This window comes from Portunus trituberculatus, chromosome 37 (assembly GCF_017591435.1).
Source record: "Portunus trituberculatus isolate SZX2019 chromosome 37, ASM1759143v1, whole genome shotgun sequence".
Lineage (NCBI taxonomy): Eukaryota > Metazoa > Arthropoda > Malacostraca > Decapoda > Portunidae > Portunus > Portunus trituberculatus.
The window spans coordinates 19627987-19652764 of record NC_059291.1 but is presented as its reverse complement, the minus strand read 5'-3'; the positions used below and the strand labels follow the sequence as shown (position 1 = coordinate 19652764).

The 24778-nt window shown below is 37.3% G+C and overlaps 1 protein-coding gene across 1 annotated transcript in view; it reads right to left on the bottom strand.

Moving 5' to 3' along the window:
• LOC123514151 (rho GTPase-activating protein 190-like) overlaps nucleotides 1-24778 on the bottom strand; it is a 523040-nt gene that overhangs the window by 386089 nt on the left and 112173 nt on the right. The window contains exons 9-11 of the mRNA XM_045271800.1: nucleotides 4345-4356; nucleotides 3343-3529; nucleotides 2956-3071 (exon numbers count right to left, since the gene is read on the bottom strand). Coding sequence (XP_045127735.1) covers nucleotides 2956-3071; nucleotides 3343-3529; nucleotides 4345-4356 — 315 coding nt within the window. The remainder of the gene's footprint in view (nucleotides 1-2955; nucleotides 3072-3342; nucleotides 3530-4344; nucleotides 4357-24778) is intronic.

Sequence of the window (24778 nt, the reverse complement as noted above, 5' to 3'; positions counted from 1 at the left end):
TGAACGCTGTTGAATAATGCAGGGTGGTATCATCAGCATAGGAGTGGATAGGGCATTGAGTCAGATTTAGGAGATCATTGATGAATAATAGAAAGAGAGTGGGTGATAGGACAGAACCCTGTGGAACACCACTGTTGATAGTTTTAGGGAAGAACAGTGACCGTCTACTACAGCAGCAATAGAACGATCGGAAAGGAAACTGGAGATGAAGGTACAGAGAGAAGGATAGAATCCGTAGGAGGGTAGTTTAGAAATTAAAGATTTGTGCCAGACTCTATCGAAGGCTTTCGATATGTCAAGGCCGACAGCAAAGGTTTCACCGAAGTCCCTAAAAGAGGATGACCAAGATTCAGTTAGGAAAGTAAGAAGATCACCAGTAGATCTGCCTTTACGGAAACCATACTGGCAATCAGAGAGAAGGTTGTGAGCTGATAGATGCCTCATTATCTTCCTATTAAGGATAGACTCAAAGGCTTTAGAAAGGCAGGAAATCAAAGCTATAGGGCGGTAGTTAGAAGGATTGGAGTGGTCACCTTTTTTAGGGACAGGTTGAATGTGAGCAAACTTCCAGCAAGAAGGATAAATAGAAGTAGAGAGACACAGATGAAAGAGTTTGACCAGGCAGTGAGCGAGTTCGGAAGCACAGTTTTTGAGAACAACAGGAGGGACTCCATCCGGACCGTAAGCCTTCCGAGAATCAAGGCCAGAGAGGGCCAGGAAAACGTCTTTATAAAGAATTTTAATTTTAGGGATGAAGTAGTCAGAGGGTGGAGGAGTAGGAGGAATATGCCCAGAATCATCCAAAGTTGAGTTGGTAGCAAAGGTTTGAGCGAAGAGTTCAGCTTTAGAAAAGAAGAGACAGCTGTAGAGCCATCTGGATGAAGTAAAGGAGGGAAAGACGAAGAAGTAAAGTTGTTAGAGATATTATTGGCTAGATGCCAGAAATCTCGAGAGGAGTTAGAATTGGAAAGACTTTGACATTTTCTATTGATGAAAGAGTTTTAGTAAGTTGGAGAATAGATTTGGCATGATTACGGGCAGAAATATATAGGGCATGAGTTTCAGCAGTTGGATGGCTACGGAACCGTTTGTGAGCCGCCTCTATCATTGACAGCACGAGAACAAGCAGAGTTAAACCAAGGCTTTTTAGCTTTAGGGTTAGAGAAAGTATGAGGAATGTATAGCTCCATGCCAGAGATAATCACCTCTGTTATGCGCTCGGCACAAAGAGAAGGATCTCTGACATGAAAACAATAATCATCCCAAGGGAAATCAGAATAGTACTGCCTTAGTTCCTCCCACTTAGCAGAGTTAAAATGCCAGAAGCACCTCCGCTTAGGCGGGTCCTGAGGCTGCACTGGAGTGATAGAACTGGTAACGGAAATTAGATTGTGGTCGGAGGAGCCCAACGGAGAGGAAAGTTTAACAGAGTAAGCAGAAGGGTTGGAGGTTAGGAAAAGATCAAGAATGTTGGGCGTGTCTCCAAGGCGGTCAGGAATACGGGTAGGGAACTTCACTAGCTGCTCTAGGTCATGAAGGATAGCAAAGTTGAAGGTTTGTTCACCAGGTTGGTCAGTGAAAGAAGATGAAAGCCAAAGCTGGTGGTGAACATTGAAATCCCTAAAATGGAGATCTCAGCAAAAGGAAAGTGAGATAAGATGTGCTCCACCTTGGAAGTCAAATAGTCAAAGAATTTTACATAGTCAGAGGAATTAGGTGAGAGGTATACAGCACAGATGAATTTAGTTAGAGAGTGACATTGAAGTCTTAGCCAGATGGTAGAAAATTCTGAAGATTCAAGATTGTGGGCACGAGAGCAAGTGGTGTCGTTACGCACGTATGCGCAACATCCAGCTTTGGATTGAAAATGAGGATAGAGCAAGTAGGAGGGAACAGAAAAGGGGCTGCTGTCAGTAGTCACAGACAACTGTGTTTCGGTTAGGAAGAGAAGATGAGGTTTAGTAGAGGAGAGGTGGTGTTCCACAGATTGAAAATTAGAACGAAGGCCACGAATGTTGCAGAAATTGATAGTGAAAGTATTAGATGAAGTGTCAAGACACCCAAGGTCGACAGCAGAGGGGCAGTCCGACCTGGGGACATTTATGGTCCCTCCCAGAGGGGACTCCGAGGCAGGGCGTGGTGAAGCCATTATTAAATTTTGATTTGAAGAGAGTGTAAAAGTGTAAGGTGTTGTAGTGTACTGTAGGAAGTAGTAGAAGTTGTCTTTAGAGGGCAGGCTGCAGCTGCTCAATTGTATAAATGAGACCACAAAGGGAACCGGGAAGAGAGGACACGGGGAATCACTCAGTCTGCAGCACTGCCTACATCCCCGTAAGTACCTCTCCTGGAGTATTCCAATGTTGTCATTATTTGGGGTGGAAGAGATAATATACTATAACAAATAGAAGACTATGCACAAATGTATCCATAATGCACTAATAAACATCAATAACCATGATATGAAAGTAATCATTCTATTCTAATAAAGTAATAATAAAGAGAGAGAGAGAGAGAGAGAGAGAGAGAGAGAGAGAGAGAGAGAGAGAGAGAGAGAGAGAGAGAGAGAGAGAGAGAGAGAGAGAGAGAGAGAGAGAGAGAGAGAGAGAGAGAGAGAGAGAGAGAGAGAGAGAGAGAGAGAGAGAGAGAGAGAGAGAGAGAGAGAGACTGCTCCCATGTAAACCTGGCTTTTCCACAAAGTGACATTTCTTCCTGGCTAGCTCCATCTAGCAGGAATTATTTCATGAAGAGTGTAAATTATGTGGGAATTATTGCATTATCATATACACTACATATATTTGTTTGGTTTCATAGTGCACTAATGATTGATTGCACTTGTACAATAATTATCATGTTCTCAGACATAGGATTATTATCCTACATCTGGGAACATTGAAAGAGGCTAATTAGCTAGTAAGTCCAGATTTGATAAATTTCTAATTGGGTTACATTTCTCACCTGCTGTCCTCTTGGAGGGTCTGTGTGATATCCCGAATATCCTCCTGAGTAATGGTGCCAGTGGGAGCAATACTCTTCACATGGTAGAACAGTTCTGCTTGCTCTAACAACAGTTCCTATATGATAACCAATAACAGTTTATATACATGTTAATAAGTCTCATATAATCAAAGCTGTGTTTCTTTGTGATACATTAATTAAACAGTTAACCATAGAATATGTAAATAATATCAAATTTGCAAATTTCTTCAATGCTTCTATTTACATTCTTGTAGTCTGAATTACTCTACTTCTGCATATCATATTTTAAAACAACAATTTATAAAAAATATAATCTACCAAAACCAGCAGATAAATAGCACATTTCTGTTAATTTTCATGACTTACATGGAAATTCTGTCTTGCTTTTTCTGTGATGTCTTTCTGGTGCTGCTCATAAATAAATTGTCTGTCGTGTTCTGAGAGCGAGTCAAAGCTTTCTCTTCCCATGAAGAGCACTCGTACCTCATCTAATCTTTTGCCAGGAGTGACATATCCAGTTTCTGCCAGCAATGCCTTGAACCTGTCCCTCATTCTGAAACACAAAATTCAGTTAAAATGTTACATATCACTCAAGAGAATCTAAATACCTTAAGACCATAGATATTCACATCTCAGTATGGATTTCAAAGCTCTTCTTTGATTAAACATTGCAAGATTAATCAAATCTTTATTTCACTAAAAATCAAATACCAAAATATATCTTTTAATGTAATATTACATTAAATTTTGAGATAACAAGTGTAATTTCTGTCGTTACTACATTACATCACCATTCATGATTCTTTCACAACACATCATCACTGCAACACAAATAAATTCAGGCAAAAAATACATATAAATAATACAGTAGGTATAAGATTTCTAATAGACTGCATTACATTACCATTCATAATCTATTTCATAATGAATAATCAAGACATAAAAATCATACTTGGGCATGAGATACACAGCATCAGTATCATGTCACCTATTGAAGCAGAGTAATAACAACCATATTGAATCATTACCTTGTAACCCCTACTATATTTATGATGTGATTTCTTGATAGTATCTATATCATTCCAACTAAAAATATGAGAAAGAAAACAACCAGTAAACTATAAGAAACCAAGGAATAATTACTAAACCTGTCTAATCACCATCTTTTGAATTCAATCCAATAAATGATAATACAGTATTAGGAAATGTCATTAAAACATACATTTGGAATGATGCAATGTACTTTCTTACATCAGCAAAATGATACAAAAAAAGAAAGATATAACCATCTCAGAAGTCCAGATTAGGAGCTACAACAAACTATAGGACATCTGATGTCATGCACACACTTGGGTTTTTTGACTATACCTTCGAGGTAGCCTGAGGGTGGCATAGGGAGGGAACCACAGGATTAGTTACAACAACAAAGGTTCAAGTGAATAATATTACATCAATTTATTGTAACAATAAATGTGGAAAGGTCACACAATATCATACAAAAAAAAAGGGGTTAACAAGGTTTCTGGGCCAATAAATAGATGCTAAAAAAGAAAAATACTCTCCTTCATAAAAGTGACCATTCATCAAACATTTTCTCTGACTAATATGACACATATGCACCATGTATGCAAGCACAAATTCATGCTTGTACATGTAGATACACACACACACACACACACACACACACACACACACACACACACACACACACACACTTATTATCAAATAGCCAATTTGGTTTTAGAAAAGGTCGGTCGTGTGTAACAAATTTATTAAGTTTCTACTCTAAAATAGTTGATAAAGTACAAGAGAGAGAGAGATTGATTGACTGTATTTATTTAGATTTAAAAAAGGCGTTTGATAAAGTGCCACATGAAAGATTACTATGGAAGTTAGAGGAGAAGGGTGGCTTAAAAGGAAGCACATTGAGATGGATGGGAAATTACTTGAGGGGGGAGAGAAATAATGACTGTAGTTAAAGATATGAAGTCAAAGTGGAGAGCAGTAGACAACGGAGTGCCACAGAGGTCAGTATTGGCGCCAATACTTTTTCTCATATATATAAACGACATGCCAGAGAGAGTGAACAGCTACATAAATCTGTTTGCGGACGATGCGAAACTGTGCAGAGTCATAAAACAAAAAGAGGATTGTGAAATACTGCAGGAAGACTTAAACAAGATCTGGAAATGGAGTAATAGACAAAAGCCATGTCTCGGAAATGGGAAAAAGTGAAAGACGACCAGTTGGAATCTATAAGATGGGAGATGGAGTAAAACTAAAAAAAGGAATAAAGGAAAAGGACTTGGGAGTGATGATGGAAGAAAACAATCAACCGGTAAGCCATATTGATAGAATTTTCAGAGAGACATATAATTTGCAAAAGAATATTGGATTAGCATTCCACTATATGGACAAAGAAATGATGAAGAAATTAATAAGTACTAAAATAAGCCCTAGATTAGAATATGCACGAGTTGTGTGGACCCCCCATAAAAAGAAACACATAAGGAAATTGGAGAGACTACAAAAAATGGCTACAAGAATGGTTCCATAAGTTAAAGGGATGACATATGAGGAGAGACTAAAAGCTACGGATCTACCAACCCTGGAACAGAGAAGAGACAGAGGGGATCTGATACAAGTTTATAAATTGATTAACGGAATGGATCAAGTGGATAATGAGAAACTAATCCTGAGAGAAGAATATGACATTAGAAGCACAAGATTGCATAGTAAAAAAAAAACTGAGGAAGGGAAGATGTCTGAGAGATGTTAAAAAATATAGTTTCCCACAAAGATGTGTTGAGACTTGAAACAGTTTGAGTGAGGAAGTGGTGTCAACAACGAGTGTGCATAGTTTTAAAGAGAAATTGGATAAGTGTAGATATGGAGATGGGGCCAGACGAGCATAAAGCCCAGGCCCTGTAAAACTACAACTAGGTAAATACACACACACACACACACACACACACACACACACACACACACACACACACACACACACACACACACACACACACACACACACACACACACACACTACCTGGACTTGAGAAAGGCCTTTGATAAAGTACCACACAATAGACTGATGTCGAAACTAAAGATGACTGGAGGAGTAAATGATAAACTAGCAAAATGGATGGAAAATTACTTAATGGGAAGAGAAATGAGAACAGTGGTGAGAGGAAAGAAGTCCGAGTGGAAGAAGGTAACCAGTGGAGTTCCACAAGGGTCAGTGCTGGGTCCCATCATGTTTTTGATTTATGTTAATGATATGCCAGTAGGAATTGACAGTTATATGAACATGTTTATGGACGATACTAAAATTATGAGGAGAGTAAAGAATGTGGAAGATTGTAACAAGTTACAGGAAGATCTTGATAAAATATATGAGTGGAGTAAAGAGTGGCAGATGGAATTTAATATAGACAAGACCCATGTTATGAAAATGGGAAGAAGTAGATACAGACCAAACTGGGATTACAGACTGGGTGATGAGAAAATTAAAGAGACCAATGAGGAGAAAGACTTAGGAGTAACCTTGCAAAACACTTTCTCACCGGAGAAACACATTAACAAGATTTTTTGGAAAACATACAACATGCTTCAAAATATTGGCCTTGCATTCCACTACCTAGATGAAGGAATGATGAAGATGATATTATGTACCTTAATAAGACCCCAGCTAGAATATGCAGCATGTGTCTGGTCACCACATATGAAGAAAAATGTGAAGAAGGTAGAAAGGGTACAAAGGCTGGCAACAAGGATGGTACCAGGACTCAGGGAGTTAGACTATGAGGAAAGACTGAGGAAGCTGGGCCTGACCACATTAGAAGAGAGAAGAACAAGAGGAGACATGATAACTATGTATAAATTGGTGAACAAGATTGACATACTGGATAGAGAGTTGATAAAGGTGACCACAAGTAATCATCTCCGAGGACATGGAAAAAAGCTAATAAAGGACATCTGTCTAAATGACGTGAGAAAATAGTTTCCCGCATCGTAGCATTGATAAGTGGAATAAACTGAGCAGTCATGTCGTTGACGCGGTGTGTGTCAATCAGATGAAAGAGATATGACAGGAATGAGCTTGATGTAAATAAATCAATGGGACCAGACGGAGTGTCAAACTGTATTTTGAAGGAATGTAGAGAACAACTAGCTGTAAAAATTAATTGTCATCCTTGACAAAAGGTTTTTAGTGCCTAAGGATTGGAAAAGAGCAAATATCACACCAATATTTAAAGAAGGTGGTAAAGAAAATCCTTTAACTACAGACCAATGTCACTGACCAGTGTGGTGGGGAAGTTGTACAAGAGAGTTGTTAAAGAGAGATGGATGGAGCACTTGGAGAAACAATATATAATAACAAACTGTCAGTTTGGTCTTAGAAAAGATAGGTCATGGTCTACAAATTTGCTATCATTTTACTCAAGAGTGATTGACGTCATTCAAGAAATAGATAGATGGATGGACGCGGTATATCTTGACTTGAAAAAAGCATTGAACAAGGTACCACATTGAAGATTATTATGGAAGATAAAGGAGTATGGAGGCATTAGTGGAAGATTATTTAGTGGATGAAGGATTATCTTTATGACACACAAATGAGAACAGTAATACAGGTAACTCTTGATTTACGTGTGTTTAATTTATGCTTTTATGTTAATATGCAACCGAAAAAATATTATAATTAATCAAATTTACACAATCAGTTTGCTCATACATGATTTGGCCCAACCGCATTTTCGAACTGAGCGCCTGACGCAATTTCAAACTGTGCGCCAGAGAGTTCCTCAGCTGGCCGATAGGTGGAAGCTCCGCTGCCATGGACGCACATTTCTGCTACACAGTGATGCAAAAAAAATTTTCCAAGAAAAAGTGCCAGATCACCATGCTGCAGTTTTTCAAGAAAACACCAGTGGAAGATGTAGAACCAGAAGAGGATGTGGACAATCCTGTAGAAGAGGAGAAAGCAGAGGAAGCGCAGGTGGATGATAACGTCCTTGACTAGGAGGTGGACATCAACGAAGTGTGCTTGTGAGGGGTGAATTAAGACATTGGCGTACTGCGTTTATTTTTTTACTAGGATTTACTTTTATACTGTGGGGTTATTTTTGATAAGTGGAAAAGCTCAGAGGAAGATGGTGACTAACTGTGGTGTGAGTGGTAAAGGCAGTGATGCAGTGAGTGTTGTATTTACGTATTCTTTGTTTTGTTGTTTTCTCTTATTGTTTTTTGCTTTCTCTTATTATTTCTTGCTTTTCCCTTTACTTAAGATACACTTCTAGTATTTAGAATGGTAAATAATAAAAACATGTTAATTCAGCCAAATAAATAGAGTATTTTGTACAAATTTTGGGGGGACCACATCCCGCATCCCCTCTATTATCTATTGTTTCTTATGAGAATTACAATTTTATTTCACACAAATTTTGATATATGCGATGCCTCTTGGAACGCACCTATCGCGTAAATCTAGAGTTACCTGTACATGACAAATGTTCATCATGGCTTAAGATAACTAGTGGTGTCCCACAGGGATCTGTGTTGGAACCACTAATGTTTGCGATGTACATTAATGACTTGAGTGAAGAAGTCAAAAGTTATATAAACCTGTTTGCTGATGATGTAAAACTGATGAAGGTAAAAAATGTGAATGACTGTTTAGTGCTGCAAAGTGATTTACATAAGATTAGTAATTTCAGTAGAACATGGCAAATGGAATTTAACTTGAATAATTGTAAGGTAATGGAGTTTGGTAAGAGTGAAAAGAGAATGCGATACGACTATAATATGAATGGTGTCAAATTGGAGATATCGAAAGAGGAAATGGATTTGTGAATGACTGTTACAGATGACTTGACTCCAGACAAACATATAAATAGTATTGTTAATGGTATGATGAATTCATTAAAGAGGGTGAGTGGCCTTTTCGTACCTTGATGAAAGGATGATTAAGAGGATATTGATTTCTGTGATACGACAGAAATTGGAATATGTGGCGGTCGTGTGGTCTCCTCAGAAAAAGAAAAATATTATGAAGTTGGAAAGAGTGAAGAGAGCAATTACAAAGATGGTTCCAAATATAAGTAGTTTAACCTATGGAGAAAGATTGAGAAAATTGGACATTACTACATTGGAACAGAGAAGGAAAAGAGGAGATTTGATACATGTTTATAGAAGGTTTAGTGGTATGGAGGATGTGGATAAAGAAGACTTTTTTGTTATTGGACACATGCATTACAAGAGGACATGGTTTAAGGTTAAAAAAGGGTTTTTGTAGAGATGTCAAGAAGTATATTTTCCCTCATAGAGTTGTGAATAATTGAAATGAACTTGATGAGGAGGTTGTAATGGCTGGGACTGTGCATATTTTTAAGAAGAAATTTGATAAAAGATATAGAGACGGGACACCATGAGTTTACTCCCCTCTGTAAACCACAACTAGGTAAATTGAACTAGGTAAATACACACATATACACCATTACGATGCCACACTGTCAAGACGTTGCTAAGCACCTCCCAGGGAAAGGGTTTCAGCAAGCATTGCAGCCTGACCTAGATGTATATACAGGGGGGTAGGGGGCAATAGGGTTCTCCTGTCTCCATAATAAATAACGATTGGATAACGTATAGACGGAAAAATGGAGAGAGAAATGGAAATGGGTGGCGGGGCTAAACGTACGATATCAAACAAACGCCATGTTGTGAAAATCAGTGATTTATCGAAACATCTGTTGGACTGAGGAGATTGACTGATGTTCATATGGATAAGGACTTTTCTGGATTTAGACAAAAGAGGCAATATGAGGAGACTGATAAACATGGAAAGAAAGATAAGGTACATGAAGGAAGTGATGTCAAATTTAATGGACAAGCAGGACAGACCGATAACAGAAAACATGGAGTTAAAATTGAGATTAGTGGAATGTGAGAGTCAGTGTAACAAATCAGGAATTGAAGGAAGAGATACAGGAGATAGAAACAAAAAGATATACTAAAGGCTACATGTCACAACTACGAAGACTCCTTAATCTAAGGAGCCTACAGAAAAAAGTGCAGGTTGGGATCGAAGACAGAGTAGAAAATGGAATGGGTGAAAACAAGCTGGAGGAATTACAAAATATATGGAAACAGGAACAGGAAGAGGAAAAAGTCAAATTTCAGAGGTAGTAAAGAGACAAGTTCGGGAAAAACATAGGATGCTCTTACACAAATAATTAAGAAGAAAGAATATCTAATGAGAGATACAGTGGATAAGAGGAAATGTTTCTTAATTTTTGGGATGAAGGAAAAAAACCCGAACAAGTTCACGAAAAGCGTGAAGAGAGAATTAGCCAAAACTATTATCAAACAGATACAGGACAGCACAGAGGAGTTGGACCAGGAAGTGGAGGAAGTAATTAGGCTATGAAGATTTAGTGAAGGGGATAGGAGACCAATGAAAGTGAGGAGATCACAGGTGGCAGTAGAGGAAATTATGACAAGGAAAGGGAAGCTGGCTGATGAGGCTGAATGTAAAGATATATGGATAAAGAGATATGAACCTGGAGGAGAGGGAAAAAGAGAAAGTGCTAAGAAATGAAGCTAAGAAAAAAAACAAGATTGAGAAAAAGAATTTCTACTGGAGGGTTCTAGATATAAGACTAAAGAAGTGGTATCCATGGAAGGAGGAGATCATGGAAGAGGCAAGAAATTAAAACTGACTTATACTAATATAGATGGGTTGTTATCCAGCTTGCTGGAGGTTAGGGATTATTTGTAAGAAAAAAAGACTGATGTAATGTGCATCGTTGATTTAAAACTTAAAGAAGAGACCCATGTTAACTTTAAAGAGGACGGATATAATAGGTGGGGAAGAGACAGGAAGGGTAAAGGGGAAGGAGGAGTGCTAATAACAGTTCAAAACAATATATGTGTGGAGGATGTGTAATATGGTGATGGCATGGTGGAAGTAATGGGAATTACAATCAAAACAAAGGAATTGAAAAAAAAGGCAATTCATAGTTACATATGTGCCACCAAAGACAAATACATGGGGAACTGAGGAACATAAGGGTATGCAAAGAGAGGTAATTAAGTGCTTAGATAATATGATAAGAAGAGATAGAAGAATACTTTTAGTTGGAGACTTTAACTGTAAAAAAAATAAACTAAAGAGAGATGAAAGTAATGGATAATGCTGGACAATGGAGTGAGGAGGTGTTACAGTTTACTATGGTAAATACAATGATTAGTGGGTGGAGGAGTCAACAAGGTACAGGGGGGGAAATAGAATCATCATTGCTTGACATAGTATTCACAAAGAAAATAGAGCCCCCTCCCACCATACAACACCTTAGTCCAATGGGAAGAAGTGATCATGTGAATTTAAAGCTGGAAATACAAGAGGGGGATGGGATAAGATACAGAGATGACAATAAAAAAAAGAGATTGAATTATGCAACAGCTGAAGGGAAAGTTCCACTAGAATGGAAGAGAGCCAATATAATACTGATATTAAATTACAGACTGCAGACTGGTGTCACTTACAAGTGTTGTGGGCAAAATATGTGAAATTGTTATCAAAGAAAAATGGGTAAAATATCTGGAAGGAGAACAAGTTACATCGAACAGACAATTTGGGTTCAGAACAGGATGATCATGTGTGTCAAACTTATTAGTTTCTACTGAAGAGTAATAGGACCGGAAAGCAGAGATGGATGGGTGGACCCAGTATAAATGGACATAAAAAAAGGCTTTTGATAAAGTCCCTACTTTGGAAACTAGAGAACATAAGAGGACTACAAGAAACTTTGTTCGAATGGACAAAGGACAGGGAGATGAGAACTGTGATCAGAGATACATACTCATTATAAAGTAAAGTAACAAGTGGAGTGCCACAAGGATCAATGTTAACCCCCTATTATGTTCCAGATTTATGTAAATAACATTAACAATGGGGTAAACAGTTATATTAATTTATTTGCTGATGATGCAAAGCTGCTAAGAGTAATCAAAACCTGGGAGGACTGCTTGCTGTTACAAAAGGATATACACAAAATCTATGAGTAGACTAAGAACTGGAGATTGGAGTTCAAAGCCAAGAAATGTCACATAATGGAACTATAGGAAAGAGCAAGAGAACTCTCTGATGGGAGAGGAACAAATAATGACGACTAAAGAGGAAAAAGATCTGAGAGTGATTATACAGGAAAATCTGAACCCCAGAAAAATACATAAGCAAGATATTTGGATTGTTATATAAAATGTTGACTAATATAAGACTTGCATTTCAATTCATGAACAAAGATAAAACAAAAAAAATTATCACAAGCATGATACATCCAAAGCTGGAATATGCAGCTGTGGTGTGGTCTCCGAGCCCTAAACAAGATATAAGAAGATTCAAACGGATACAGAAGATTGCTACAATGATGGTGTCAGAACTAAAGGACCTAACATATGAAGAAAAGCTGAAGGAAATGGGACTGCCAACCTTACAAGATAGAAAACAATGAGGAGACCTAATAACAATGTACAAGATAGTCAATGGTATTGGAAAGATAGACAAGGAAGACCTGGTGCTGGTGACAAATAAAGATAGAAGTACAAGAGGACATGTAAAAATCAAGATGAGGCAGTGTGAAGGATATTGGAAAAATACAGTTTTCCACATAGAATGGTAGAAAAATGGAATGCATTGAGTAATGAAGTTGTTACAGCACATGATGTCCATAACTTTAAAGGAAAATTAGATAAATGGAGACAAGGAAACAGGACACTACGAGCCCCGCTTGAAACCTGTACAATACATATAGGTAAACAACTAGGTAAATACACACACACACACACACACTATAGAATGCATTAGTTGGGTTTCTACCTTAGTGACAGCACACTGCATGCAAATTACCTTTACAATGAAATAGGATTACTCCCTAACTAGGTTAGATATTATGTAAAACTATTTTTTTGCTCTCACTGCATATAATTTTTTAATTAAAACCCTGTCTTTGAAGTTTCGACTCGACAGACCATGCCTGATATATTTATTGATTGTAAATCTGCCTGTATTCTTTAAAAATGGCAACACACACACACACACACACACACACACACACACACACACACACACACACACACACACACACACAATCCTCTTTTTGTTTAATGACTCTGCAAAACTGTGCAGAGTCATTAAACAAAAAGAGGATTGTGAAATACTACAGGAAGACTTAAACAAGATCTGGAAATGGAGCAAAAAATGGGAGATGGAATTCAATGTGGACAAAAGCCATGTCATGGAAATGGGAAAAAGTGAAAGACGACCAGTGAGAATCTATAAGATGGGAGATGGAGTAGAACTAGAAAAAGTAAAAAAGGAAAAGGACTTGGGAGTGACAATGGAAGAAAATAATCAAGGTTAGCCATATTGATAGAATTTTCAGAGACATATAATTTGCTAAGGAATATTGGAGTAGCATTTCACTATATGGACAAGGAAATGATGAAGAAATTGATAAGTACTAAAATAAGACCTAGATTGGAATATGCAGGAGTTGTGTGGACTCCCATAAAAAAGAAACACATAAGAAAATTAGAGACACTACAAAAATGGCTACAAGAATGGTTCCAGAATTTAAAGGGATGGCATATGAGGAGAGACTAAAGGCAATGGATCTACCAACCTTGGAGCAGAGAAGAGAGAGGATCTGATACAAGTTTATAAATTGATTAACGGAATGGATGAAGTGGATAATGAGAAACTGATCCTGAGAGAAGAATATGACTTTAGAAGCACAAGATCGCATAGTAAGAAACTAAGGAAGGACGATGTCTGAGAGATGTTAAAAATTTAGTTTCCATAAAGATGTGTTGAGACTTGGAACAGTTTGAGTGAGGAAGTGGTATCAGCAAAGAGTGTACATAGTTTTAAAGAAAAATTGGATAAGTGTAGATATGGAGACGGGACCACACGAGCATAAAGCCCAGGCCATGTAAAACTACAACTAGGTAAATACAACTAGGTAAATACACACACACACACACACTGTGGAAGTTAGAGTAGAAGGGTGGCTTAAAAGGAAGCACATTGAGATGGATAGAAAATTATTTGAAGGGGAGAGAAATAAGGACGGTAGTTAAAGATATGAAGTCAAAGTGGAGAGCAGTAGAAAGCGGAGTGCCACAATACTTTTCCTCATTTATATTAATGACATGCCAGAAGGAGTGAACAGCTACATAAATTTGTTTGCGGACGATACGAAACTGTGCAGAGTTATAAAGCAAAAGGAGGATTGTGAAATACTGCAAGAAGACCTAAATAAGATCTGGGAATGGAGTAAGAAGTGGGAAATGAAATTCAATGTGAACAAAAGCCATGTCATGGAAATGGGAAAGAGTGAAAGACAACCTGTGGGAATCTATAAGATGGGAGATGGAGTAGAACTGGAGAAAGTAAAAAAGGAAAAGGACTTAGGAGTTACGATGGAAGAAAAAAATCAACTAGTAAACCATATTGATAGAATTTTTAGAGAAACATATAATTTCCTAAGGAATATTGGAGTAGCATTTCACTATATGGATAAAGAAATGATGAAAAAATTGATAAGTACTAAAATAAGACCCAGATTGGAATATGCAGGAGTAGTGTGGACCCCTCATAAAAAGAAACACATAAGGAAATTGGAGATGCTACAAAGAATAGCTACAAGAATGGTTCCAGAATTTGAAGGGATGACATATGAGGAGAGACTAAAGATTATGGATCTACCAATCCTGGAACAAAGAAGGGAGAGAGGAGACCTGATACAAGTTTATAAATTGATCAACAGAATGGACCAAGTGGATAATGAGAAACTGATCCTGAGAGAAGAATATGACATAAGGCACAAGATCGCATAGTAAAAAGCTGAGAAAGGAAGATGTCTGAGAGATATTAAAAAATATAGTTTCCAGAGATGTATTGAGATGGAACAGTTTAGATGAAGTAGTAGTGTCAAAGTGTGCACTTTTAAAGTAAGATTGGATAAGTGTAGATATGGAGAGGGGACAGAGCATAAAGAGGTAAAACTACAACTAGGTAAATACAACAGAAAACTACAACAGACAACTAGGTAATACACACACACACACAAATGGTGATGAGAAATACTCTAGACAGAATAAAGGAAGAACTCATCAGAAAGGATAGACTGATGATAGTCGGAGACTTTAATTGCAAAGAAATAGTGTGGAAGACTACAGTGGTGAACGGTGGTGAGTGGGCAGAGGAATTGTTAAAGGTAGCAACAAATAACTTGATGACACAGTGGGTGAGATCACCAACAAGGTGCAGGGGACAAGATGTTGCAGCAAGGTTGGATTTGGTATTTACCAGGGCATCTCTAAAAGAGGAAATTGAACATAAATGTCCCTTGGGGAGAAGCGATCATGATGTCCTAAGCTTTGAGCTGGATACGAATTAAGCACGAATAAGATTGTGGAACAGGGAGGAAAAATTAAATTATATTAGGGCAAATTATAACCATATAAGGGAGTTCTTTAATGAAATTGACTGGTCCGTGGTATACCAGGAAAGGGATATGCAATTGAAATACGATAAATTTATGGATTTGTATAACTCTGCTGTGAAAAGTTTGTGCCATATTACAGAAAGAGGACTTTAAATAATAAACAGTGGTTTAATAGAAATTGTGAAGAAGCAAAAAGAACAAAGAAAAGGCATGGAAGAAACTTAAGAAAAACAGTGATGTATTATCAAGAGAAGTTTACAAAACAGCAAGGAATAGATATGTTGAAGTAAGGAGAACAGCACAGAAGGAATATGAACAGAGGGTGGTGGAAAACTGTGATAGTGACCCAAAATGTTTTACAAATTCATAAATGGAAAACTAAATATAAGGGAGGCAATAGAAAAGGTAAAAATGGGAAGAAGTATATGAGGATGCTGGAGATATAGCTGAAATTTTGAACGACAACTTTTGCAAAGTGTTTACAAAGGAGGAGCATTTTATGGGAGGAAGGCCTACGGAAATAAAGCAAATGCAGGACATCATGGTTACTAAGGAAGATGTAAGGAAAATTATAAGCAATCTGGATATTAATAAATCAATGGGGCCTGATGGCATATCTGGGAGGTTGCTAAATGAATGTAAGGATCAATTGTTGAACCCGTATTTGATATTGTGGAAACCTCCATACGAACAGGATTAGTCCCGAAAGAGTGGAAAAGAGCTGACATTGTGCCTATATATAAGAATGGTAGTAGAATGGAACCGCTAAATTATAGACCAGTATCGTTGACTAGTATATTGTGCAAGGTATGTGAAGAAGTAATTAAAGCTAAGTGGAGTGAGTATCTAGAAAGTGAAAACATTCTGAGTGAAAGACAGTTTGGTTTCAGAAAAGGAAGATCGTGTATCCAATTTATTATGTTTTTATTCAAGAGTGACTGACATACTACAACATAGAGAGGGATGGGTGGATGCTATCTACCTGGACTTGAGAAAGGCCTTTGATAAAGTACCACACAATAGACTGATGTGGAAACTAAAGAAGATTGGAGGAGTAAATGATAAACTAGCAAAATGGATGGAAAATTACTTAATGGGAAGAGAAATGAGAACAGTGGTGAGAGGAAGGAAGTCCGAGTGGAAGAAGGTAACCAGTGGAGTTCCACAAGGGTCAGTGCTTGGTCCCATCATGTTTTTGATTTATGTTAATGATATGCCAGTAGGAATTGACAGTTACATGAACATGTTTGCGGACGATACTAAAATTATGAGGAGAGTAAAGAATGTGGAAGATTGTAACAAGTTACAGGAAGATCTTGATAAAATATATGAGTGGAGTAAGGAGTGGCAGATGGAATTTAATATAGACAAGACCCATGTTATGAAAATGGGAAGAAGTAGATACAGACCAAACTGGGATTACAGGCTGGGTGATGAGAAAATTAAAGAGACCAATGAGGAGAAAGACTTAGGAGTAACCATGCAAAACACTTTGTCACCGGAGAAACACATTAACAAGATTTTTTTGAAAACATATAACATGCTTCAAAATATTGGCCTTGCATTCCACTACCTAGATGAAGGAATGATGAAGAAGATATTATGTACCTTAATAAGACCCCAGTTAGAATATGCAGCTTGTGTCTGGTCACCGCATATGAAGAAAAATGTGAAGAAGGTAGAAAGGGTACAGAGGCTGGCAACAAGGATGGTACCATGACTCAGGAGTTAGACTATGAGGAAAGACTGAGGAAGCTGGGGCTGACCACATTAGAAGAGAGAAGAACAAGAGGAGACATGGTAACTATGTATAAATTGGTGAACAAGATTGACATACTGGACAGAGTTGATAAAGGTGACCACAAGTAATCATCTCCGAGGACATGGAAAAAAGCTAATAAAAGACATCTGTCTAAATGACATGAGAAAATACAGGTTCCCGCATCGTAGCATTGATAAATGGAAAAAACTGAGCAGTGATGTCGTTGACGCGGTGTGTGTCAATCAGATGAGAGAGAGATATGACAGGAATGGACAAGGAGACAGGACACAGAGAGCTTAGCTCGGGCCCTGTAATACACAAATAGGTAAATACAAATAGGTAAATACACACACACACACACACATTGGAGTAAACAGCTATATGAATTTATTCGCTGATGATGCAAAGTTGCTAAAGGTTATCAAAACCAGAGAGGACTGTATACTGCTACAGGAAGATTTAAATACGATCTATGAATGGAGCAAGAAGTGGCAATTAGAGTTTAATGCCAAGAAATGTCACATAATGGAACTAGGAAAGAATAAGAGAAGACCAGTATGGAACTATCTGATGGGAGAGGAGCAAATAACAAAGACTAAAGAGGAAAAAGATCTTGGAGTGATCATACAAGAAAATCTGAGCCCTGATAAACACATAAATAAGATATTTGGATTATCATATAGGATGTTGACTCATATCAGAGTGGCATTTCATTACATGGATAAAGATATGATGAAAAAAAATCATCACAAGCATGATACGCCCAAGGTTGGAATATGCAGCAGTGGTATGGTCTCCAAGTTCTAAAAAAGATACAAGAAAACTAGAATGGATACAGAAGATTGCTACAAAGATGGTGCCGGAATTAAAGGACCTCACATATGAAGAACAACTGAAGGAAATGGGACTGCCAACCTTACAAAATAGAAGAGAACGAGGGGACCTAATAGCAATGTATAAGATAGTAAATGATATTGAAAAGATAGACAAAGAAGACCTGGTGCTGTTCACAGAAGAGGATGGAAGGACAAGAGGACATGAAAAGAAGATCAGGATGAGGCAGTGTCTGAAGGATGTTGGAAAATACAGTTTTCCACACAGAACAGTGGAAAAATGGAATGCATTGGATAATGAAGTTGTTACAGCACATAATGTGCATAACTACGGAAAAATTAGATAAATGGAGATATGGAGACAGGACACTATAAGCCCTGCTCAAACCCTGTACAATACAACTAGGTAAATACACACACATAAACATGGGGAAATGAAGAATACAGGAACATGCTTAAGGATACCAGAAAATGTTTACTGAGACTAATTGGAAAGAGTAAAAACATAAGTGATGAGTGACTTTAACTGCAAGGAAATAGTTTTGGGAAGACCTGACAACTGAGGAGGAGAAACATCTTGGGGACAAATACTACTGAGTCTAGCAGTAGACAATATCCTAACTCAAGGACAGCACAAGGTATAGAGCAAATAAAGAACCATCGGAATTAAAGGACCTCACATATGAAGAACAACTGAAGGAAATGGGACTGCCAACCTTACAAAATAGAAGAGAACGAGGGGACCTAATAGCAATGTATAAGATAGTAAATGATATTGAAAAGATAGACAAAGAAGACCTGGTGCTGTTCACAGAAGAGGATGGAAGGACAAGAGGACATGAAAAGAAGATCAGGATGAGGCAGTGTCTGAAGGATGTTGGAAAATACAGTTTTCCACACAGAACAGTGGAAAAATGGAATGCATTGGATAATGAAGTTGTTACAGCACATAATGTGCATAACTTTACGGAAAAATTAGATAAATGGAGATATGGAGACAGGACACTATAAGCCCTGCTCAAACCCTGTACAATACAACTAGGTAAATACACACACATAAACATGGGGAAATGAAGAATACAGGAACATGCTTAAGGATACCAGAAAATGTTTACTGAGACTAATTGGAAAGAGTAAAAACATAAGTGATGAGTGACTTTAACTGCAAGGAAATAGTTTTGGGAAGACCTGACAACTGAGGAGGAGAAACATCTTGGGGACAAATACTACTGAGTCTAGCAGTAGACAATATCCTAACTCAAGGACAGCACAAGGTATAGAGCAAATAAAGAACCATCATGATTGGACTTTGTATTTACTAAAGTGCCAGAGATACTCGAAAACTTGGAATATAAGAGTCCACTCAGTAAAAGTGACCATATATTACTTGAATTCAGGCTGAAAGAAGAACTGCAAGAAATTAGGAACAGACTATAAAACTAGAAGATACAATTACAGTAAAACAGTAAAACTAACTTTGCAGAATTAAGGAAATACTTTGAATAAGCAGACTAGACTAAATTTTATATATTGAAGAATACTGAAGACAAGTGGAATATTTTAATGGAGAAGTATAATGAAGGAATAATGAAACATGTGCCAATCAAGAAAATAGACAAGCCTAGCCACAAGGAGTGGTTTAACAGAAAATATCAATTAGCAAGGATGGAAAAAGAAAAAGTTTGGAATAGATGGAGAAGAAATAGAAGACAAAATCATTGGTTAGACTATGCCCATAAAAGAAATGAGTATGTCAAGATTTGAAGAATGAAACAGAAAAACTACGAGAAGGATATAGTGGATAAATGTAAGGACCAGCCAAAATTGTTTTACAGATATGTAAACAGCAAGCTGAAAAACAAAGGAAATAAGGAAACTAAAATACAATAATGAAACCTGAAGACCAAGAAGATAAGGCAGGAGTGATGAACAACTGCTTCCAGTCAGTCTTCACCAGAGAAAGCAGCTTCCAATGTCAAACCCCAGTGGAATTAACTGATGGTGTTCGTGACATACAAGTGTCAGTAGAAGAAGTAAGCACAATAATGGAAGAACAAGATATAAGGAAAGCCTCAGGTCCTGATGGAGAGTCAAACTTGACTGTAAAGAAATGCAGTCACCAGTTACCAGACAAAGTCCACAACACCACAATGAGTTCCTTCACAGAGGGTAAACTACCAACAGATTGGAAAAAGAGTGGATATTGTGCCCATATTCAAAGATGGAAGTAAGGAGATCCATTAAACTACAGACCAGTGTTATTGACCAATGTACTAGCAAAAAAATGTGAAAGGATAATGAAGAAGAAATGGATGGAATATCTGGAGGAGAAAGGTATGTTGACAGACAGACAATATGGATTCAGAGGAGGAAGATCATGTGTCACAAACTTAATAAACTTCTACTTGAGTGGTTGACATAGTGCAAGAAAGGGATGGTTGGATGGACTGCATATACTTAGATCTAAAGAAGGCATCTGAAAAGGTCCCACACAAAAGTTACTGTGGAAACTTGAACAAAATGGAGGACTAAAGAGAGGACTTCTGAAATGAATGCCTGACTTTCTAAAAGACAGAAATAAGAACAATTATGAGATAAAAAGTCATCCTGGAAAACGCTGTAAGTGGAGTTCTACAGGGATCGGTATTAGCACCAACAATGTTTGCGGTACATGTGAACAAAATACCAGAAAATATAGTGTTACATCAGTCTGTTTGCAGATGATGCTAAATTAATGAGGAGAGTGAACAGAAAAGAAGATTGTGAGGCACTGCAACAAGACTTGGGTAAAACAACAGAATGGTCACTCACATGGGAAATGGAATTTAATATAAAAAAAGTGCAGCGTATTAGAATCTGGAATGAGCAAAAAAAAGGCCAAAGGGAATTTACTCAATGGGAAATACAGAAATTAAGAAGTTTGAAGAAAAAGACCTATCAATAATCACTGAGGATAACTTGTCACCAGAAAAGCACATAAATAGAATTACAGGAAATGTTTATGAACTTTTGAGAAATATGGAAATGGCAATCACTTACATAGATGAAGATATGATAAAAAATACTGTTAATGACACTAATACGCCCAAAATTAGAATATGCAGCTACAGTATGGTCACCGTACAGGCTTACAGGAAATCATAGTGCACAAACAGGAAATTGGAAGACTAATAGAAAGTTTGAATGTCAGAAAAGTGATGGGACCAGATGGTGTGTCAGGCTGGGCACTAAAGGAATGTAAAGATCAATTGTTAGAACCAATTTGGGAAATGGTTAACATCTCATTAAAGGATGGGAGAGTACCACTGGAATGGAAGAGAGCTAACATGATCTCAATATTTAAAGGAGAAAAGTCGACTGAGCCATTAAATTAGAGATCAGCGTCACTTACAAGTGTTGTGGGCAATATATGTGAAATTGATATCAAAGAAAATGGGTTAAATATTTGGAAGAAAAACAAGTTATATTGAACAGACAATTTGGGTTCAAGACAGGAAAATCATGTGTGTCAAATCTACTAGTAAGTTTTACAAGAGTAGTAGAAGGACTGGAGAGCAAAGATGGATAAGTGGATACTGTGTATCTAGACATAAAAAAAGGCTTTAGATAAAGTCTCTCACGGCAGACAACTTTGGAAGTTAGAGAACATAGGAGGACTGAGAGGAAAAATGTTAGATTGGATAAGGGATTTCTTGAAGGACAGAAAGATGAGAACTGTGATCAGAGATACATACTCATACTGGAGTAAAAGTAACAAGAGAAGTGCCACAAGGGTTGGTGTTAGCCCCCATTATGTTCCAGGTACATGTAAACGACATACAGAATGGAGTGACCAGCTATATTGATTTGTTTGCTGATGATGCAAAATTACTAAGAGTAATCAAAACATGAGAAGATATAGACAAAATTTATGAGTGGAATAAGAAGTAGAAGTTAGAATTCAATGCCAAAAAAATGCAATGTAATGGAATTAGGAAAGAGTATGAGAAGACCAGTATGAAACTACTTGATGGGAGAGGAACAAATATCATAGACTAAAGAGGAAAAAGATCTGGAAGTGGTTAAACAAGAAACACTGACCCCCAAAAAACACACAAGTAAGATATTTGGAGCAACATATAATATGCTACCTAATATTGGGGTGGCATTTCAGTACTTGGACAAGGATATGATGGAAAACATCATTACGAGTATGATGCATCCAAAGTTGGAATATTCAGCAGTGGTGTGGTTACCTAGCTTGAAAAAGGATATAAGATTAGAATGGATCCAGAGGATAGCTACAAAGATGGTGCCAGAACTAAAGGACCTAACATATGAAGAAAGGCTGAAGGAAATGGGACTGCCAATCTTACAAGATAGAAGAGAACAAGGAGACCTAATTACAATGTATAGAGTAGCTAATGGCAGTGAAAAGATAGACAAGCAAGACCTGGTGCTGGTAACAGAAGAAGCTGGGAGAACAAGAGGACATGCAAAGAAGATCAGGAAGAGGCAATGTATGAAGGATATTGGAAAACACAGTTTTCCACGTAGAACAGTGGAAAAGTGGAATGCATTGAATGATGTTACTGCACATAATGTGCATAGCTTTAAAGAAAAATTTGATAAGTGGAGATATGAAGAAAGGACAATATGAAGCCTGCTCGAACCCTTTACAATACATGCTCACACACATGGGGGGAAAAAAAAAAGTTTCATCTTCTTAGCAATGTAACAAAGGCTCTGAGCAGGCCTTTGTTACATTCCATATACAACACAAATTACAGGGAATACTCTACATCATTGAGATTTAATGGGTCAGCCCTACTATATGTCACTCTCATAATACATTAAAAAGAAAATACACAGTATTTTTGGGATAGCTCTATTTACATTATTGAAATAATTCATTGGTATTAGCATTCCTGTAAGTATATGAGAGAGAGAGAGAGAGAGAGAGAGAGAGAGAGAGAGAGAGAGAGAGAGAGAGAGAGAGAGAGAGAGAGAGAGAGAGAGAGAGAGAGAGTGAGTTTGTGGAGGTACAAGTACAGATATTATCATAGGATATCAATTAATTCAAAGAAAGATGATAAAAACTGGTAAAAACATGCACTGCCTGCTTCTCTTCTTCTGAACTTGAGCATGTAGTGCACCAATATCATCAATAAATATAAGGGAATGATGGAGTTCATTACTACAAACAATCAGCCTGACAATACAGACCGTCTGACTGAAGAGTGCAAACATGGGACTCTGGGAGGCTTCTGAATCTTTGCCTCTGTAATGTGTTTTTCTTGTGTTTGATTTTCTCAGACATCTGGGATATTGTTTATGCTCAATTCTAAAAACTAAAAACATCCAAAATCTGAATGTCTAGGGACCTTATTATTTCTCCCAGAGGAAGCTAAAATACATTATACTTCCCTTTAGCTTTTCCTATAGCTATTCATTGTAAAATTACTCATGAATACAGTGAAACCATCATTTCTGTACATCTCACAAAAACTACAATTACACAGTAAAACCTAGCATAATCTATAAATTTTAAGAAAGACCGAGTGGTTATTGTCACAATAATTAAAGAAATGTGTGCAGTAAGCTTGTTCGCAACTGCTATCATTAGCTAAAAATATAAAAGAAAAGCAATAAAAACAACCATGCAATAAATAGTACACATTTATGTTTGATGAATCTCAAGAGCAAATTTCTGAACTCTGAATTTATAAAAAATGAAAAGAAATTATATTTTATTCTGAGGATAAAATTGTACAACCTTACGACAACAGTGTCTCAGAGTTGCCTTTCTTCAAAGTTTGTGTAAAACATAAAAATCCTCAAGGTAATGAATAAGGAAAGATTAACAAATAAATTAATAAACAAATAGGTAAGCAAGTGTGTGTGTGTGTGTGTGTGTGTGTGTGTGTGTGTGTGTGTGTGTGTGTGTGTGTGTGTGTGTGTGTGTGTGTGTGTGTGTGTGTGAGAGAGAGAGAGAGAGAGAGAGAGAGAGAGAGAGAGAGAGAGAGAGAGAGAGAGAGAGAGAGAGAGAGAGAGAGAGAGAGAGAGAGAGAGAGAGACCTTGCCATTCATCCATCTTGCTAATTGTCCAACTTGTTCCCCTACACTTCAACTTCATTCATAGGTTTGACCCCCGAGTTGACAGCGTTGCCTTGTTCCTGGCCACACCACAGGCTCAATCTCATGCTAGCTTTCATACAGTATGCTATTCTAACTGAATTTAGTGCACTCATGGGTCCAAAAAAGATCAGTGATTCAATCAAACCTAAAAGAAAAACATTTAGACAATTCAATTGGAATAGAAAAGAAAAGAAAAGAATAGAAAAGAAATGAAAAGAAAGGAAAGAAAAGGAAAAGAAAAGAAAAGAAAAGAAAAGAAAAGAAAAGAAAAGAAAAGAAAAAGAAAGAGGAAAAAATAAATCAAATAATAAAAAAAAAAAAAAAACTCATTGCGAAGTTTGGAAAGTGGAACTCGTCTCTGACCTGGCAACTTGGTATGGTGTGGCGAAATCAAACATATTGTCCATACTGAAAAATAAAGACGTAATATAAGGGGCTAATGTGGCAAAAGGAGTGACTGTTCTTACTGTGAACAGGTCACCTATAACTGGAAAAGTGGAACATTTGTTAGTTTGATGTAACGAAAAACAACTTGCTGGTGAGAGAATTTCTGAAACAACAACTTGTGAAAAGATAAGCAG